Source organism: Rattus norvegicus, chromosome 7 (genome assembly GCF_036323735.1).
Source record: "Rattus norvegicus strain BN/NHsdMcwi chromosome 7, GRCr8, whole genome shotgun sequence".
Lineage (NCBI taxonomy): Eukaryota > Metazoa > Chordata > Mammalia > Rodentia > Muridae > Rattus > Rattus norvegicus.
In genome coordinates, this window is record NC_086025.1 from 132780556 (window position 1) to 132800780 (window position 20225).

The 20225-nt window shown below is 47.9% G+C and overlaps 1 protein-coding gene and 1 long non-coding RNA gene across 4 annotated transcripts in view; one reads left to right on the forward strand and one right to left on the reverse strand.

The window, feature by feature from the left end:
- Lima1 (LIM domain and actin binding 1) overlaps positions 1–20225 on the reverse strand; it is a 99788-nt gene continuing 79563 nt past the window's right edge. Inside the window, exons 8-11 of one of the 2 annotated variants that reach the window (NM_001191615.3) lie at positions 17370–17427; positions 15524–15633; positions 6362–6495; positions 1–2936 (exon numbers count right to left, since the gene is read on the reverse strand). In NM_001191615.3, coding sequence (NP_001178544.1) covers positions 1937–2936; positions 6362–6495; positions 15524–15633; positions 17370–17427 — 1302 coding nt within the window. In that variant the 3' untranslated portion in view covers positions 1–1936. The remainder of the gene's footprint in view (positions 2937–6361; positions 6496–15523; positions 15634–17369; positions 17428–20225) is intronic. The other variant, XM_006257354.5, reaches the window with a different exon arrangement.
- Positions 2828–4734, forward strand: LOC134479573 (uncharacterized). 2 transcript variants are annotated; one of them, XR_010053092.1, is made up of 2 exons: positions 2828–2961; positions 4508–4734. It is a non-coding gene; the product is annotated as an uncharacterized LOC134479573 (long non-coding RNA). The 2 variants fall into 2 exon arrangements; XR_010053093.1 differs by having other exon boundaries at positions 2881–3008.

Genomic DNA, 20225 nt, shown 5'->3' on the forward strand with positions numbered 1-20225 from the left:
TTAGAATGTAAATTAAAAGCTTTATTGAATAAAAATGTTTTAGGCTAAACAAGATCATGAGGAAACAGATTATCTTACATCTCTAAAACGGAGCTAAATCTCTACAAATGCAAAAAGGCCTCTATCTTTTTTTTTTTTTTCTCTTTTTCGGAGCTGGGGACCGAACCCAGGGACTTGCGCTTGCTAGGCAAGCGCTCTACCACTGAGCTAAATCCCCAACCCCGGCCTCTATCTTAAAACACCCCGTCCCCTTCCTACACATAATTTGGGATTATCAGTTACATATAAGAAATGCACTCGCGTATACTGTTCTAAAGCCTTAATACCAGAGAAGTCCACCTGTGCTCCCCAGTGTCTGCTGGCCTGACAGGCTCGCCTGGACGTGGGACTCTGCGCTGAGGCGCTGCCTCTAACAGAATGGCCTGTGGGCCTTGTCTGTCTGTGTTGTGAGTAGGGTCACCTTGGTCAGGTGGCCCTGGGTGGCGTAAGAATGCCAGCTGAGTAAGCCAGAGAGATGAAGCCAGTGAGCATTGTTCCTGAACAGTCGGCTTCGGTTCTTGCCCCCAGGTTCTGGCCTGGTTTCCCTTCACTGTGGCCTGTGGGTGGAAACAAACCTTCCTCTGCTAAGTTGCTTCTGCCCAGCGTTTTATCACAACAATGAATCAAAGTAGGACACCGCCTGAGAAGAGAGGCCTAAAATTGATTTACCAAGACGGAAATATCATCTGCCGTGAAAATCGATACATTCTAGAGCCTTAAGGACTGACGAGATCTGCCTCAACCCTGAGGCTTCGGAGGTCAGATCTTCGGTTCTCTTTCGCTTGGAGTGTGGTGGACGGTGATCCACAGTGTCTTATACAAACACTGCGGCTTTCGGTAGGATGTGAGAAGCCAGGACAGACAGCAGACACCCAGAGTGCAGGCGCACACTGGCATAGGGCACTGATCACCTGGGTACCATGTCTGGCTCTCTCTCAGAGGTGTTTGTAATGTTGGCTCTGTTTTAACAACTTGTTTATTATTACCGATGACGGGAATGTGAGCCACAGGGGACGTTTGTCAGAGGGTGACCGTGTGCAGGCTTCTCGCTCACCTGGGCGTAGGCTCTGGGGATTGAACTCAGGCACTGAGGCTTTTGAAATCAGCACCTTTACCTGGCGGCAGCGGGCCATCTCACTTGGCCAAAGGTTGCTGTTTTGTGCCTCGGTAATTAAAAGTGCAGAGAGTAGGATGAAAGTAAGTTTCCCATATCTACCAGAGGAAGAAAATGCATTTAAAAAGCTCAAAAGACTAAATATTTGATTTCAGCAGTTGAGTACTAAAAAAAATTAAAAAAAAATGAAATTGGTAAAATTGCTACACTGTGCCCTTTATGCTAAAGTGCTTCTGGTTGAGAGCTGGGCTCCTGAATGTGTTCTGAATGTCTCTAATATCACAATGGTCTCTGTAGTGTGAAAATGTGCCTCTAAATATCTAGTCACTTTAATATTGATTTTGGGGGAATGCGGCAGACCATGGGCTGCATCATTGAGAGAAATCCCTGCTTAGCCCTTCCCTGCTAAAATGTAGGGGTTCTTTGTTTTTGTTTGGTTTTGCTTTTGAGGCAAGGTTTCTCTGGGTAACCCTGGCTGTCCCGGAACTTGCTCTGTAGACCAGGCTGGCCTCCAACTCAGAGAGACTCCCCTACCTGTGCCACCAGAGTGCTGGGATTCAAAGGTGTGTGCCACCACACCAGGTTTAAGATGGTGTTTCCACAATGCACTTAGAATTGGTTTTGGGGTGTTGTTTTGGGTTGGTTTTGTTCTGTTTTGCAAGCAGGAATTCATTTCCAAAGTTGCTCCCACGTAAAAGACCCGTGGCGCCGAGCTGCCTGTTTGTGCGCAGCACTTGATAAAGGGCAGTGAGTTGCTAACAGGAATCTAAGGCTGGAGGCCGGTCATTCCTCATCCTCATCCTCGTCATAGTACCGGTTTCTCTTTATCTGCTCCTCCACGGACAGCTCTCGGACCACTTCCCCCTCCCAGAACCCGACATCTTGGGATTTTTGATTGAATTCTTTAGCAGTCGTGGTGTCTCCAAAGCCAGGCCAACCCGGAGACTCGGGTTCTAATGGAGACCGCTGTGCTGGGGCGACGTCGTCTTCAGCTATGCTTGCGCCATTTCCTATAAAACTCTCACTCTCCAGCTCAAAAGAACGACCGTCCCTGCCCCTCGGCGCTTCCTCCGCTTCCGCTTCCGCTTCCTCGCTCTGCCAGCGTGATTTTCCCACACTCTCCTTCTCCCGAGAGGGCCTGGGGCTTTCCGTTTGTGTCACTGTCCCTCCTCCGAACTCCTCACTCTGCTCGGGCTCCGGCTCGCTCCAACCCTTCCTGAGGGACGGCGACAAGGGCTTGGGGCTCTTGACCGAGGAGGTTCGAAAGGAAGCCGCGACAGTAAACGGGCGGCTCCTCTCCTTCAGGGACGAAGAGCGCCTCAGCTTCTTCAGGTCCAGATCTACATCCTCCGGCGCCTCTGTCTTGCAGACTTCATCCTCGGGAGGCCACTTGGGCTTTGACACTTTGAACCCTTCCTCCGGGGCACTTCCTGAACTGCCCTGCTCGGCTGGGGGAGGCCAGGCGATCCTCAGCTTCTTGGTCTCCGCTGGCTTATTCTCTTCCCTCTCCCTCTGAGAGGAGGCCTTGGCTTCCATACTCGCAGCCAGCACGCCGACCTTGGCGATGGGGGCATCTTCTACACCCGGGCTATGGGGGGTCTCCCCTGCACTGGGAGGCTGGGCTGGTCTCCCCAAAGTCTCTTCATTTTCACCTTTGCTTGCCCACAGATCCTTATGCTGCTTGTGCCCAAAGCCTTCGTCATAGTTGCCTTTGGACTTGAAGAGTTGGTTGAAGTGAGGCTTACAATAGATTCTTCCGTGTAAGGATGCATATGTTCCTAGACTGTCACCAAAAGAGAAGACACCAAGTCAGTGACTCTTCCTTTACACTCCCACTTATACCAGCAGGCTTCTGGTAATGCCAGTGTTTTCTGAAGATGTGAAAGGCCTCCTCCCCTTTGGAGGGTAGATACTGTGAATGTGTAGGGTCTTGTGTGTGCCAGGCAAACACTATACTAACAGTGTACCCCAGTCCAAGGAAAATATCTTTAGAAGCGCATAGATGACCTATCCTAATGCCTGACCCTTTTTTTTTGAAAGATTCATTTATTTATTATATATGTACACTGTAGTTGTCTTCAGACACATCAGAAGAGGGCATCAGATCCCATTACAGATGGTTGTGAGCCACCATGTGGTTGCTGGGATTTGAACTCAGGACCTCTGGAAGAGCAGTCAGTGCTCTCAACCACTGAGCCATCTCTCAAGCCCTGCCTGATCTTCTTTTAAGGCTTTTTGCTTGTTTGTTTTTGTTTTGTTTTGTTTTGTTTTAGTTTTTCGAGTGTGTGTGTTTGGGGGGCTAAACGGAGGCTGGCCTTGAACTTGAAATCCTCCTGCCTCAGTCTCCTGATTGATAAGATCTCAGGTGTGCAGTGCCATGACTGTCTTTACCTTTACACAAAACATGCTCACTCCTTGGACTAAGCCTTCCCTGGTCACTATCCTAATGGATATGAATTCCTCGTTTTCAAGTGATTTCATTCTCCTCAGTGAAAATGTTTAAAAATTACTTTTCCTATAAGTCTGTCTTAACCCACTCATACATTTCTTCAGCATTTATAACCTGTAAGTTCTATCTTCTTCTTCCTAGTTTATCAGCTGTGCTAATTTTAAAATAACGACACTGTTAGAATGGATCCAATGAGCTGCAAATATTTGGTTCTCAGTGTCTAATCCTGACGGGATAAAAACAAGTCATGCTGACAGGAGAAGGAACAGGAGATAACACTTTACTCAGTTTAATTTTTTTTTAATTATTCAAAGATAGAATCACTAGGTAGCCCTGGCTGACCTGGAACTTACTATGTAGAATAGGCTATTCTTGACGTCATAGACTTGAAGTCATAGAGATCCGCCTGCCCCTGCCTCTTGAGCGCTGGAATTGAAGCTGTGTGCCCCCAGCCCAGGCCACTATATAATAGCTTGTAAAGAATCATAACGGGGGCTGGAGAGATGACTCAGAGGTTAAGAGCACTGACTGCTCTTCCAGAGGTCCTGAGTTCAATCCCCAGCAACCACATGGTGACTCAGTCATCTGTAATGGGATCCGATGCCCTCTTCTGCTGTGTCTGAAGACAGCAGCAATGGATACATAAAATAAATAAATAAATAAATAAATCTTTATTTTAAAAAAAAAAAGAATCATAACGGGCTGGAGAGATGGCTCAGTGATTAATGGCACTGGCTACTCTTCTAGAGGTCCCAGGTTTGATTCCCAGCACCCAGATGGCGGCTCACAACTCTAGTTCTAGGGGATCTGGTGCTTTCTTTTAGGCTTTGCAGACACATGTGCAGGCAAAACACCCATATACATTGAAAAAAATTAAAGGGTCATTGTGGGATGATGTCACGCAGGTGAGGCAGGTACAGGCCTGTCATTGGACGAGAAGGAAGGATGGGCAGGAGAAAAGTTTGAAGGAAGAGGAGGAGACGGGAGAGAAGCCGCCCGGAGAGAACATGGAAGCTAATGTTAAGACTCCACGCTGCACCTTTACAGGCTGTTATGAATGTTCTTAAGGGATGGGTGTGTACTGGGCTTTGTATGTCTAGGTGGGCAATTATATCTTATCAACTGGATCAGAGGTTATTGTGTGGTGTGGTTTTTCATGTGGAGAATTGAATTTGGGAGAGTGTGTGGGACGCCATGGAGTTGGGATGTGTTTCTGGCATGGAAACCTGCCTTGGGAACTAGATAGGTAGAGAGATGGCTGCCAGCTCAGAGGGAGGCCTTCAGCAGTGTGATATGGGATGGAGCAGAGTGGGTGAGAGGCTTTGCTGACTGAGACTTAAGATATCTAGCAGATATTTTGGGGTAGTGTGGTGCCGGACCTAGAGCAGGTAAAAAGACTGTTTTATGTTTTATATTTTTACAACAGGTCACAAAATGCTAGTATTTCCCCAAGAGAAATATATGTTTTGTTGAAAAAAATTAATTCAAAGTCAGGTGGTGATGGCACACATGCCTTTAATCTGAGCGCCTGGGAGGCAGAGGCAGGTAGATCTCTAGGTTTGGGTCCAGCCTGATTTATGGAGTTTCAGGATAGCCAGGACTACACAGAGAAACCCTATCGTGAAAAACAAAACAAAAAACAAGAGAAGAAGAAGGAGGAGGAAGAGGAGGAAAGAGAAAGGAAGGAAGGAAGGAAGGAAGGGAGGGAGAATTAACTCAGTGGGCAGAAAAGGAACTGAAGAGCACAGATCCCAGAGGCAGATTTTGGCGCCGTGTGAAGGAGTGTTATCTACCTAGAGCTACCGCTGGGTCTAGCTATGGTAAGGTACAAAACCCCGTAAGTGTCCTGTAGGTGCCAGGGCGTCTTTCAAGAGGATTCTAGAAGGGTGCCTGCTTGGGGGAGTAAGTGACACCTTGGATACTTCCTTTCCTCTGAAACTATGTAATTAAAATTAATGTGAACTCTTTTTCCCAGTCTGCCATATTGATAATTTTCCTTTGAGTCCTTCTCCCCACCTTTCTTCAGTCCTGGCGACTGAACCAAGGGACAGGAATGCTGGGCATTCATTCTACCCCTGGCTACATCCTTCGCCCTCTTTTTTCACACTCAGTTGCCGTGAGCTTGCAATCTTTCTGCCTCAGCTGGGATTCCAAGCCCAGGTCACCAGCCCTAGAATGCCTTGGGATTTAATGGCTTATGGTTCTATGAGGCAACAGGAAAACGTTGTGCTAAATCTGGTCATGGATGCGGGGCTTCATTAGCAGTTCATAGGATCCTAGGCTTCAGTTCATCACCACATCACACCACATCACACCATCACACCACACATCACATCACACACCACATCATATTACAAATATTACATACAACATATCACATCACACCACACATCACATCACCACATCACACCACACACATATCACCACATTACACATCACACATCACATTGCACATCACATCACACATCATACCACATCACATATCACACCACACAACACATCACATGTCACATCACATTCACACATCACACATCACATCACATTACATCACACATCACAGATCACATCACCACATCAGACCACAATGAGAAGTTCCCAGCGCCATCATCGTTCATATGAGGGACTCACCACCAGTGTTTTCTGCTTTACCAGGAACCCCAGTAGTGTCAGTGCAGCAGCCTGTGGTGCCCGTGTTCTAAAAGCCTCGGTCCCTGTACGCTCCCACTCTGCCCACAGAGGCCCGCTTGGGTCTGGCTCACCTGAGTTTGTTGTTGCAGTAGGAGCATCGGAAACAGCTGATGTGAAACACCTGCTGGTTGGCCAGGAGCCGTTCCATGGGATACACCGTCTTCTGACACTCCACGCAGCTCTCTCTTGCGGGTGCCTGAAACTTCTAGACAAGGAAGCAGACAATTTCAGCCGCGGCACTGATGACTTGGTTACCCTGCCGAGACGGGCCTAGGAGTTAATTCATCTAAGGGCCATTCTCAAAGGAACCACACCTGCTCGGATTCTGCCAGCTGGCTTGTTAGAGCTGGGAGGCTCTCCTGGATTTCTGTACCAAACTACATGGCTGCCCTAAGTGTAGAAGCCTTTGAGGTCAGGTGGGCTTGGGCTGCATTGCAGAGCAAGGTGTAGACAGGCTGAGACAGAGACACAGACAGACACACAGACAACACACACCACAGAAAACACTGGAGATGGAGAGCTGTAGTTAGAAGGTCAGGGAGTAGGAGAAAATGAAATCACAACACAGAAGGAGGAAGTCTGATTCAAGTGGCGGGAAGGAGGTGACTTTCTGGGTGGGAGTGTCTGACGCTCAAGTGGAGAGGTGACTGTAACAGCCTGGTGTGTGTTGAGGGGCTGGGGTCTGATGCTCAAGGGAAGGCGGTGCATGTTGGGAATTAGGGAAAGGTATTTCAATTCCAGAGGAGTATCTTTTGCTATTCTCTGGATGGGTTTCATTCTAGCCAAGCTGTCCTCAGACTCGTCGTACTCCCACGGGTGACCCCAACCTTCCCAAGTGCCAAGACTGTATGCATAAGCCGTTACATCTAAATGTGTGTGGCATATTAAAAAAAAACTTTTCAAATGTCTACTATCATTTTATTCCTGGATCTATGCGCACGCACATCGCTGTGCATGTGTGCAGATCACAGGACAACTCTGGTGAGTTTGGTCTCCCCTCTTGCCATATGGATTCTGGGGATAAAACTCAGGTCCTTAAGCTCGGCAGTGCCTTTACCTGCTAAGCCATCTTGTAAGAGAAACAGACTAGGGGTTGGGGATTTAGCTCAGTGGTAGAGGGCTTGCCTAGCAAGCACAAGGCCCTGGGTTCGGTCCCCAGCTCCGGAAAAAAAGAAAAAAAAAAAAAAGAGAAACAGACTACCTTATTGGGCTTCCAGAAGGAAGCCTCTCCTGCTAACGATACATTGTTTACAGTGTCTGAAAACTAACAGAGAATGAAAGCAGGGCCCAGTAACGACTCAGTTAACTGTGAACTACTCAGTTGGTGGGGAGCTTGCCGAACTTGTACATAGCCCTGGGTTCACTGCTCACCAATGAGTAAAACTGGGCATGGTGGTACAACACTTGAGTGGTGAAAGCAGGAGGGTCATAAGTTCAAGGTCATCCTCGGCTATACAGCAAGTTTGGGGCAAGCCTATGATTCATAAGACCCTAAAGTCTTCCCTTCAATATATACGGGTTAGCTGTTGTAGCCCTGATAAAAGCCAGAATCCAAAAAAAACAAAAAAACAAAAAAACAAAAAAAAAACAAAAAAAACCCCAAAAACAACAATAAAAAAAAAACCATTGTAACATTGTAAGCGTTTACATGGGTGGGGCCCCAGAAGTCTCTACTCCTGAGTGTGAATACCCCCAACTCGCTCCAACACAAAGATTAGATGGCCAGGCATCTCTCACTGGCACCCTAGGCACCCGAGTGGGGCGGAAGATGAGCTTGGCTCTCTGCAGAAGATGTAAGACAATAAATAATGCAAATTAATCCCCAGGCCAGGAACCTGAATTTAGCTCAGCCTGAGAGGACCAGGTGGTGGGCAAAGCAAACTTTAGATTTAAAAAATAAACCCTAGCGGGTGTGGGTGCTTGCGCTTACCATCCCAGTACTTGGGAGGCGCCTGCAAGAGGAAGGCTGCAAGTTCAAAGCTATTCTGGTCTATACAGCAAGTGCCCACCAAGCCAGCCGGGCTAGAGGGAGACCCTATTGTAAATAAACCAAACCACACCAACCAACCAACCAACAAGCCAACCGGCCCTGAAGGCAGACTGTAAAAAAAGTTTATTCACTACAAACAAAATCAGTGGGGACTGTTCTCCAAGCAGATTGGGAGGAAACCCAGCCTCGAGTGTAGAGCAAAGCATGGCAGAATGATGGGCAGACGCTCGCTGACTCGCTCACTCACACAGCGTCTCAAGGGCTCTGGAAGAGAGCAGAGCTGACTGGAGGGCAACTCACTTCATTGGGGCAGGGTCCTGAGAGGAAAAATAGCGAAATGACCAAAGGCCGGAGGCTAGCTCGGTTTACCAGTCATGAGGGGAAGTACCTAAGGCTGGCCCATGTTACGGCACAGAGCTGTGGGAGGTCACTAGGCCATTATTTGAATAACAGGTTTCTTTTACAGACACAACTGGATTTAAAGGGAGATACTGTTGCCCCTTTAATAAGGTTTTCTCTGAGAGGATGAGGTGGCTATTTTTTGTTTTTTGTCTCCCCCCATACCCCCCAAAGCAGGACCTCCATTAAAATGCAGAATAAAACGAGAGAATAATGGTGCAACTGGAGCTACTTGAGAGAAGCCGTCCAAGTCATAACTCAAATGATGTAAGCAATGGGGTAAATGTGTTTATCGGACTGAGGATCTCCTTCAGTTGCAAAGAGGGGATCCTGTATGTTTAACAGTTGAAATAGATTTGGGAGAACGAGGGGAAGGGACACTGAGAGCATGCGTGTACACATGCATTCATACACACATACATACATACATACATACACACATACACATGCATGCAGGCGTACACACACACACACACACACACACACACACACACACACACACAGAAGAAGCACACTGCAACAGGGTGCAGCCCAGGGAATAGAAAGAACTTGAGAGACAGCAAAGGTTTTGCTCACATTAGGAGGAAAGTAGAAGGCAGGAGCAGAGATTAGGTGCCAGGAGCAGGACGCAGAGGCTGGAAGAGACAAATAGGAACCTTCAGTGAATACACAGTAATCCATGTGCCCTGGAGCCCTCAACTGCAGCCGAGCTCACCTAGACTCAGACCCAACAACAGGACCACATTCTAACGCTGCTAAGGGAGGTAAAACCCAGCCCCTCTCAGATCCACCTGGGGCGAATCCAACCTCAGCTGAGAAGGCTTTTATGAGCCCTCACCCACACAAGGACTGTCTTGCTCATAATTGTTCCTCCCTCCTTATTACCTCCCACGCCTGACCCACAGCCGCATTGTTAGGACTTTGTCACCTCCCACACCTGACCCTCAGCTGCTTTCTTCATTGAAGCCTCCCACACCCAAGTGAAAAGTCACCCCCTCCTTGACATCAACTCCACAGCCTGCTACCTGAGCACGGGACCTGCTGCTTCCCACTGCTTCTATCCGAGCTCCTGCTATTATTTAAGGCTTGTCCAGCGAGGGACTTTAGACTGTCATAAAGACAGGAGCAGTAGTAGCGGCCGTGCCATGCCTTCCCTTTAATTCTCCGTCCTGGGTGTTCAGCCACTTTTCTGTAAACACCCCCCACCCCCCGTCTATTCAGACAACAGGAAGCATAGTCAGTGCCCGAAATTCTCCATTACAACCTGCCCATGCCTCCACAACAGGTTGACTTGTCACAGCCATGCAGAACCCTGCTGACACGGGAATGTTTGATTCCTTTTTCTATGCCTCATTTCTCACACGGAGACTAAAGTATCAGGGGTATCAGGTGCCTGAGCAAGGTTACAAACAGTCAGAGCAGGATGAGGATGGAAACCCACAGTTCCTGTCTCGAAGACCAACGGAGTGTTTTCTAAAGGCCCCTGGGCTGTACGGGCAAGTCTTAGGAGAAGAGGACAGATACTAATTCAGTGCAAGCACCCTGGCCCTCCCACAGCCAACACGCTCACGAGAGTGAGTCTTCGCTTGATTTCAGATTCGAATGTGGAGAGACTGTCCTCAGGTCATTCTGGAGTGAGTGGGGCAATAGATAAACACATTGACCAACACAGTCTTTCCCCTGTGAAGAACATTATAGACCTCCTGTCGACGGGCATCTATCTATCTGTTTTAGGTTAGTTTCCAACTTGTCTACCTGTCATCTGGAATCCTTTCGACACTTTGTCTTACACATGCTCGATTTCAGTCTGACGAAGGCAGGCATGTAGGTGGCATATCCGCTGATGAGGGGGGAGGGAAACAGCTGGCAACAGAACGGGAGGCTAGGGCGGTTGACAAAATGAAATTGGAAAGAATTCACACTGAGGTCAGACCTCCGTTCATCAGATGGATACCGCAAATGCTATTCATTCTTTCCTTCTGGGTTTGTGCAAAACAGCGAGGTAATAAAACTGGAATTCTTTGCCACGCAGTAAATGGTGGAGGGCGGCTCTGCGTAGCCTGCAGCTTCTGAGGGAAACTCTCTATGAAGCCCTTCTCAGGACATTCACATCCCAAATAGACTGTCTCTAATAGGTTTGTCCCTACGAGAGGAGGCCCAGGAGCTGGGAAAAGCAGCGACAGGATCCTGGTGACCTTTGGTCGTGATTCTCCTAGCTTTGTAAAAGAACATAAAACCAGGTTGGGGGCAGTGGGGACCTGACTGGAAAAAGTTTGCATATCATGCATGAGGTTCTCCATCTCTAACACCATATAATAAAACCACAAAGCCTCTTATCCCTGCCCTCAGAGAACAGCAAGGCAGACACGGGAAGGGGCACCTCTATGCTTGTCCTTCCAAATGGCTGGTTGTGCTTTCTTTCCTTATCCATCAGCAGGACCATCTAAGGAAGCTGGGGACAAATTGGTGACCCTCAGGGTTGGTCACATCCTCTTGCTTTTTCTTTTCTCCTGGGTCTTGGTCTTTCTCCCATACCCTACCACTGTTAATTAAACCCCTGCTGTGCCAAGCCTGGTGGTAAATGCCTGTAATCCTAGTACTTGGGAGGGAGACACAGCAGGATTACAAGTTTAAGGCTAGCCTGAGGTATACAGTGAACTGAGGCCAGACTGAGCTGAATAGTGAAATCCTATCGCAAAACAATTTTTGAAAAGTATTTAAAAATCCCCAAGGTCGGGGAGGGGGGAGGTGGCTTATGGACAGGAAACTGGGAAAGGGAATAACATTTGAAATGTAAGTAATTGGGCTGGAGAGATGGCTCAGTGGTTAAGAACACTGGCTGCTCTGGCTGCTCTTGTAGAGAACTTGGGTTCAATCCCCAGCAACCACACAGTGGCTCACAGCCATCTGCAATTACTGTTCCAGGAGATCGGATGCTTTTTTTCTGACCTCCTCAGGGACCAGGCAGATGACAAACATTCGTGCAGGCAAAACATTGGAGAGCTGAGATTAAGAGAGTGTGATATCATGCCCAGCAACATTTATTTTTGTTTTATGTGCATGCGTGTTTTATTTCCATGTATGTTATGTGTGCTGTATGGGTACCTGGTGCTCAAGGAGGACAGAGGATGGCATTGGATCCCCTGGAACTAGAGTTACTCATGTCTGGGCTGGAGAGATGGCTCAGTGGTTAGGAGCGTTGGCTGCTCTTCCAGGGGTCCTGAGTTCAAATCCCAGCAACCACACGGTGGCTCACAGCCATCTGTAATGGGACCTGATGCCCTCTTCTGGTGTGTCTGACGACAGCTACAGTGTACTTACATAGAATAAATAAATCTTTAGAGTTACTCAAGTTTGTGAGCTACTCTGTGGGTGCTGGGAATTGAACCAGGGCCCTCTGCGAGGGCACTCAGTGCTCTAAACCACTGAGCCAACTCTCCAGTCACCTGCGATTTTTACATTAAAAAAAAAACTCTTGAAATTGTTTGAGTTCCCTGCTTAGGATGCCCTAGTTTCCAGTAACAGGCAGGCACTAAGAACAGATCCCCCACCCCACCCCCCAGGATGCGTGGGACTCAAAAAGATCTATTTTGAGTGAGCAAGTATATTCTTTGCTACATGTAATTTCCCAAAGTAGAGAACTGACTTCTGATGCAAAGTCTAGAGCCACGAGACCAGTTACGACAGCAGCTCTTGCCAGACATACTTACTGAGGTATTTCTCTTGCCTACAGGCTGCAAGGGGACTTTAAGCAAGAGGAAACAAACAGCCCTTAGACAAAGGGGAGCTAAGATGAGTCCCACGCACCGCTCCACACACCTTTAGAGCCTTGGACTACTGACAAACACAAAGGAACCGGGCAGCGTGCCCTAGTCTTTCACACAGGCTTCACGCCCTGAGCTGTGTGTGCAGAGGCTGATGACCAGAGACAAAGGAGCCCACATAACTCTGAGGTAAGCACAAAGAGATCTGTCTACAGCCAAGTATCTTCTCTGACCAACTAGGAACACCTGTGTGATGTCCTCTTACACAGCTCCCATTGGCTCGGGGCCTGGAGTCTGAATCAGAAGGGATTTCATTCCAGAACTGGGCCAGCATAACCAAGCCCTGCGTCACCTAGGCAAACAGGCAAGGCCATGTTGAAGAATAATGTTCTCAAGACTAGACGTTAGCTCTCGGATAAACCAGGGCTCAGATTCCTCAGTGACAAAGAATCCATAGCCAGGTCTGTCTTATGAGTCATTGTTTTATACACATAGGGTCAGTTTCAGTGCATAGTCCAGGCCAGCCTGGAATTTAACATCCTACTGCCCCATCCTCAACATGCACCACCATCCCTGGGTTTAGTACCATTTTCTTTTTCATTTGAGTTTTCGTGCGTGCGTGCGTGTGCGTGCGTGTGTGCTTGGCGGGGGTGGTTTGAAACACAGTGTAGGCATTCAAAGGACAGCTTGCAAGAGCTGGTCCCTTTCATGTGGGCTCAAACAGCTTGTCAAGTGCCGTATCTGCTGGGCCACTTCACTGGTAGGGTTGGCAAATTTCATGTCAACCAGACACACATTAGAGTTATCAGAGGAGGGAAACTCAAGAAAATGTCTCTATAAGACTGGGCTGTAGGCTGGGGATTTAGCTCAGTGGTAGAGCGCTTACCTAGGAAGCGCAAGGCCCTGGGTTCGGTCCCCAGCTCCGAAAAAAAGAACCAAAAAAAAAAAAAAAAAAAAAGACTGGGCTGTAGACAGGCCTGTAGAACATTTTCTTAATTAGTGATGTACCTGGGGGTGGCGGGAGGGGGGCAACCCATTGTGCAGGTGAGGTCACCCCTGGGCAGGTGGTCCTGGGTTCTGTAAGGAAGCAGGCTGAGCAGGCCATGGGAGCAAGGCAGTAAGCAAAGCCCCTCATGGCCTCTGCATCAGCTCCTGCCTCCAGGTTCCTGTCCAGCCTGAGTCCTGCCCTGATTGCTTTAGTGATGGACACTGATGTGGAAGCGGAAGCTGAATAAATCCCTTCCTCCCCAACTTGCTTTAGTCAAAGTGTTTATCACAGCAGCAGGGACCTAACTAGGACACTGGTCTTCTTTTCCTGCCTCTTTCTTTTCTTTTCTTTTTTTTTTTTCTTTTCTTTTTTTCGGAGGGAACCCAGGGCCTTGCACTTGCTAGGCAAGCGCTCTACCACTGAGCTAAATCCCCAACCCCTTCCCGCCTCTTTCTGGAGAGCTCTGGAATGGAATCCAGAGTCTCACAGATTAGGAAAGTACTCTACCCCAGAGCCAGGGCGGGGCCCTAGCTAACACACCCTCTATCCTTTAAAAAAATCATTTTTATTATTTTAATGCATGTCTGTGTGTGGTGTGCTTATGTAGCTGCAGATACCCAAGGAGACCAGAGGCATTGCCTCTCCTTGGAAACAGAGTTAGGACAGTTAAAGTCTGCTTAGTGTGGATGCTGAGAATCAAACTCAGGTCCTCTGCAGGAGTGTTCTGTGCTCTTATGCATGCATCTCTCTAGCTGTCCCCTCCCCGCTTTAAATCTACTTTTGATCCAGAGTCACAAGCCAAACCTTGACCTCTGGTACACAGGGAGCAAACCCATGGTACTGGCTACCTGGCCGGGCTCAGATCTTTCTGCTCCCTTTAAACGTTTCTTCTTGTTTGCTCCCTGCCCTCCTAATCTGCCCTTTTTAAATGCTGGATTCCTCTGCTTTCTCTTTTTGTTTCAGACACTCGTGCTCTGTTTCCTTCATCCTTTTTGTGAACTGACGGGTTCATCCACACACCAATTATGGACACAGAAGGGAAATCCTCACAGCACATGTGTGCATGGCGCAGGAGCAGCATGGACCGCCCTAAATCCAGTCTCTCTTTCAGCTTCTCTGAAGCTGAGATTTTTTTTTTTTTTTTTTGGTTCTTTTTTTTTCCGGAGCTGGGGACCGAACCCAGGGCCTTGCGCTTCCTAGGCAGGCGCTCTACCACTGAGCCAAATCCCCAACCCCCATGCCCAGCTTTTTATACAGATGCTGGGAGAGCCAAGTCCAGGTCTCCGTGATTACGCGCAGCAAGCGCTTCTAGTCTCCTGGGCTATCACAGCAGCTCTGCCCCCTTTTGTGTTGTTCTGTGTATGAGTGCTTTGCGTGCGTGTACATATATGTGTACCACATGCATTCCTGGTATCCCAGGAGGCCAGAAGAGAATGGTAGATCTCCTGGAACTGGAGTTACAGATGGTTGTGAGCCACCATGTGGGTGCCAAGAATTGACGGCGTGGTCCGGGTCCCAGCCGCGTGCTGCAGGTCGTCGGAAAGACCCATAGGTGTTCTGACCAGTGAGCCATCTCTCCTACCCATGAAAGCGACTCTTTTTTTTTTTGGTTCTTTTTTTCGGAGCTGGGGACCGAACCCAGGGCCTTGCGCTTCCTAGGCAAGCGCTCTGCCACTGAGCCAAATCCCCAACCCATGAAAGCGACTCTTAAGCACACCCTACTGGCATTCCGTCCAGGAAAGCACAAACAGGTAATGCTGAACAGAACAATGAAAACTGCAACACGCCATGGGGCTGGAGAGATGGCTCAGTGGTTAGGATTGCTGGCTGCTCTTCCAGAGGTCCTGAGTTCAAATCCCAGCAACCACATGGTGGCTCACAACCATCTGTAATGGGATCTGATGCCCTCTTCTGGTGTGTCTGAAGACAGCTACAGTGTACTCACATATATAAAATAAATAAATAAAAATCTTTTAAAAAAAGATACTTTTCCAGGACACATACCAGTAACTTCAAAAAAAATACTAAAAGTAAAAAATTGCAACTCACAATACTGAAAACAAGAGCCTAGGACTCAAGAGAGCCATCGTACCTTCGCTGTTTTGGAAGGAGAACTTTCCGGAAGACTGGAGGTCCTGGCGTCGGGACTCAGCGGCTTAGTGTATATGGGCTGCTGGGCCTCACTCCTCCCCTGGGAGTTACCTGGTGAAGTTACACAAGACAGGCATTTTAGAGTAGCTCATGCAAACCTCAGGAAGGGATCTTTGAAAAAGCGAAACATGGGTACTTTCCACCAGGGACTGGTCGGTCCTTTTAGCATCAGGAAAAACCCTGCGTTTCTGTTGAAGAAGGTTCTCAACTGAAAGTGCCTGGGCTCCCCCAGGAGTCAGGCTGTCACTAAGACTTTCTCAACCTGCAGCACGAGGCTGGGACCTGGACCACACCGTGCATCATTCTGCTCTGGAGCCTTTGCCATTTCTGAAGGCCGTGTATAGACTCTGACAGGTTCCTGGTACTTTGTAATCCCAGTAACTTCCAGGGTGCTTTGGCCGAAGCTGGGAAAGCGTGGGATAGGTGTTGAGTCGCCAGCCATTCCTTGGAAACATTTTTGACACAGGGGGTGTAGCCTGTGCAGCCCTGGCTGGCCCGGAACTGAGATAATTATCAAGAAAACCTTAATGTGACAGTATCATTCTCTTATCAAGAATTAAAAAAAAAAGGTAAGCTAGCCACAGTGGTGCACATCTTCAATCCCAGCACTGGGGAGGCAGAGGCAGGTGGATCTCTGTGAGTTCGAGGCCAGCCTCATCTACAGAGTGAGTTCCAGGACAGCCAGGGCTGCAGAGAGAGACTCTGAATATTAGAGTCAGAAGTGGTCCAGCATCGTAAGTGTGTGACGCACATCTCACGTCTGTAACCGCCCCATGCAGGAGTCGGAGGCAGGAGGGATCAGCTTCCTCTACACGATGAACTCCAGGCCCACAGTGTATAGTGAGACTGTGTCCAAAATCAGAGATGGTAAGAGTCAAGTCAACACCAAATCTTTTATCTTTGAGAAAACAGGCTTAGAATACTCCAGAACAGGATAAAATTATATGAAAATTTAGCACGTGAGCAGGACAATCCCTAGGCCTTCAAAATGTTCTTCAAAAATTAACCACTCTTGGGGCTGGGGATTTAGCTCAGTGGTAGAGCGCTTACCTAGGAAGCGCAAGGCCCTGGGTTCGGTCCCCAGCTCCGAAAAAAAGAACCAAAAAAAAAAAAAATTAATCACTCTCTCCTGAACGTCCTCTATTCAGAGCAAAATGTCAAGATTGGTTTATGTGGCTTCAGACCTGGAAGAGTTTAGTACGGACATAGGATAAGTTCGATGAGAGAATGTTGTTAGACGTATTCTTTCAGTTAGGGCCAGAGCGATGGCCCAGTGGTTAAGAGCACTGGTGACTCCTCCAGTCCCTAGGGATCTGATGCCATCTTCTGGCCTTGAGAGACACTAGAGACAACTACAGGCAAACACCCACACACGGTAGGTGAAAAATCTCAAAAACTGAAATATTCTCTTTATCCTATGTTAACCACATTTAATTTTTTTTTCTTTTTGGCCTTTTCAAGATGAGGTTTCCCTGGCTGTCTGGGAACTCACTCTGTAGATCAGGTTGGTCTTGAACTCACAGAGATCTGTCCACCTCTGCCTCCCGAGTGTGTGTGTGTGTGTGTGTGTGTGTGGGGGGGGGGGGTTAATGGTGCGTGCCGCCACTGCTGGCTAACGGTGTTTAACTTAACTTCTCCCCGAGCTATGACATGTGTGAAGGGGATCCAGCACCAGCCCTCAACGCCCAGGCCCTGGTGAGATTGGTTGCTGGGTTTGGTATATTCCTTCCTCCACAGACAATAAGAGGAGGGGAACCCCCACCACGGAGCTCAGAGCAAATACTTACAGGTGTCATCTTCTGCAGGGACAGGGTGGGCCACCAGGCTATTCTCAGTTGCAGAAACCTGCAGGAATAAAAAAGATTAAGAAGGATTAAGAAGCACATTAAAAATACAAGAGCAAAGGGTGCCAGTGCCATAAAATCCTGCTGACTCCAGTTAGTCACTGGCAGCCTGAGGGGGAATAACGGCCCCAGAACAGCTGAGCATTTAAACGAGAGGCAGCAAACGTCTTTTATGAGGATATTAGCGTGCCTCTCAATTACAGAGGAACGCTAGAACAGACAGCACTCAGCTGCCAAGCCAGTATCATCTCCCTCATAAAGAACTCTCAAGCCATATCTTAGGAAGAAAAACCCCTGGAGTCGAGGAGAACAAACCCCTCATATGGCGCCGAGTATGCTCCGTGACGAGGAAAAGTAATGTATTAAACCCGGGAGTTACTCTTACTCTCATTTTCCTGTTCAAGTGTTTTTTTGTTTTTTGTTTTTGTTTTTTTTTTGTTTGTTTGTTTTGTGAAAAGGTTGTGCAATGGGGGGTGGAGGCAGGAGGATCAGGAGTTGAAGATAGTCCCCTGCTACACTGTGAGTTGAATGTTAGCCTTGGCTACGGTATAAGCTGTCTCAGAGGGGGTGGGGGGAAGCAGGAAAAAGAAAAGAAAAGTAAAGAGAAAAGCCAGGAGTCGAGAGTGGGCTCATTTGAAAGACCCAGATTTAATTCCCAGCACCTACATGGTGTCTCACAATCATCAACACAATACTCTAGTCTCAGGGGATCGGCCACCTTTTATGACCGCTTCAGGCATCAGGAACAAACACAGTGCATAGACATACATACAGGAAACATTTAGACACATAAAATAGTAATATATAGAAATCTAAGGGAAAACAAACCAAAACACTGCCATACCCTGGAGGGGGGACACAGGGAGGGAGCAATGGGAATACAGAGGAGGGGGTGGGGGAGGAACAACAAAAACCAAAAAAATATTTTCAGTTTTTTTAACAAGAAGCAGATCTTATGTCTAGGTATATATCTCTTTCCTCAGAAGCCATCAACTTTAAATAAACGAACTCTCTCCCTCCTTTTTATAGGCGGTCTACCTTCTGTGTCTAAGATCTCGATGCTGGATTGAATAGGTGATACCCAGTGTATGTATCAAGGTGTTTAATGAGCTGAATACATTCACAATGGAGACGATGTGGTTGGCCGACCACACTCGAATGCCAGCATTTTCCCCCCTAGTCTCCTTTCACTACAGGAATCCTACCTTGGCAGAGGATGAACTAGGATAATCACAGTTGACATTTACCGAGTGTTTACTCTGTGCCAAGTATCGGACTGATGGCCTCACACACGGCATTTCATTCAGTGACTTGAAATACATTTTTCTGAAAGTTGTGCTTGGTTAGAAAAAGGCCTTCGCTGCTGGCAGGTTGGCACATGCCTGTAACCTCAGCCCTTGAGAAATCACAGAGGTAGGAGGGGCCAGAAATCCAGGGTCATGCTTGCTAACACGGCCTGTACTACATGAGACCCTATGACCCAAAACCAAAGCCAAACAAGACTCTTAGCTCTAGAGAATTTGTAGGAGCATCCATCCTGGGATATTGTCCCCTCCCCTTTAATCTGGTCCCTTTGAACCTGTTGGGTACACTTAAGGTTGACATCACTGCCCATCGGCAGACAGAACACACTGACTCAGAAACTCCCAGGTAGGCGCACCAGAGACCATGCTCAGACATCTCACTAAAGGAAGAACAGCAGCTTGACAAAGCGTGGTATTTCAAGAAAGATTCCTTGGGGCTGGAGAGATGGCTCAGCAGTTAAGATCACTGGCCACTCCTGCAGAGAACCTGGGCTCCATTCCCAGCAACCACTCGGCGGCTCACAACCGCCAGTAACTCCGGTTCTGGAGGATCCAATGAGGTTCTCAATTCTCAAAGGATAAATACACCCCACTCCTACCCCGCCCTGTGTGTGCATTGCTTTTTTAAAGAACATTTCCTGCAGCACTAATGTCCTTTTGCAGCAGGCTGAAGTTCAAACAGAGCTTAGGCACTGGGTAACAAAAGGTGGCGAGGTGAGGCTCTGAGGTCCTACAGACTCGGACACAGCCCAATGCTCACAAACTCACAGGATGTGCAGGAAGAGGATCTACTCCCTGCCCCCTTCCTCCCCACCCGATCTCCGAGTTATGATTCACTGCAACCCGTGCTCCTTTATGCTGTAATTAAAATGTTCTGATCTTTCGGTTCAGCCCAGAGTTCTAATTTCAAATTAAATCAGCATGGGGACAATCAGGAATTAGGCACGAAAACAGAATTAAAGCCACAGGAGCATGATCTTCCAGATAAGTATTTCTTCAGATACGCTCCTGAGGTAACAATGGGGGTGGGGGTGGGGGGGCACATATTTCAATGCTGTGATTTTTTTTTTTTAATTTACAGACTATAAGGAAAATTCCAAACGTATCTGCTTGTTATATTTGAGAAACGGCTTTCACTGAGTAGTACAGGGAACTCCTTTAGTCCACTCAAGTGGGCAGGGGCAGACAAGCCTCTATGTTTCAGGCCAGCCTAGTCTACCTGGCAATTCCAAGCCAGCCAGGACTACAGGGAGAGACACTGTCTCAAAAAATTTTAAGGGGTTGGGGATTTAGTTCAGTGGTAGAGTGCTTGCCTAGCAAGCGCAAGGCCCTGGGTTCGGTCCCCAGCTCTGAAAAAAAAATTTTTAAAAAAGAAAGAAAGGAAGAAAAAGAGCCCACTTACGAAGTTCGTTATTTGTTTTAAAGGTCTGCTTTTAGAGGCAGGGGGAGGGGGGAGGGAGAGGGGGTGCCCCACGGGGGAAATCGGAAAAGGGGA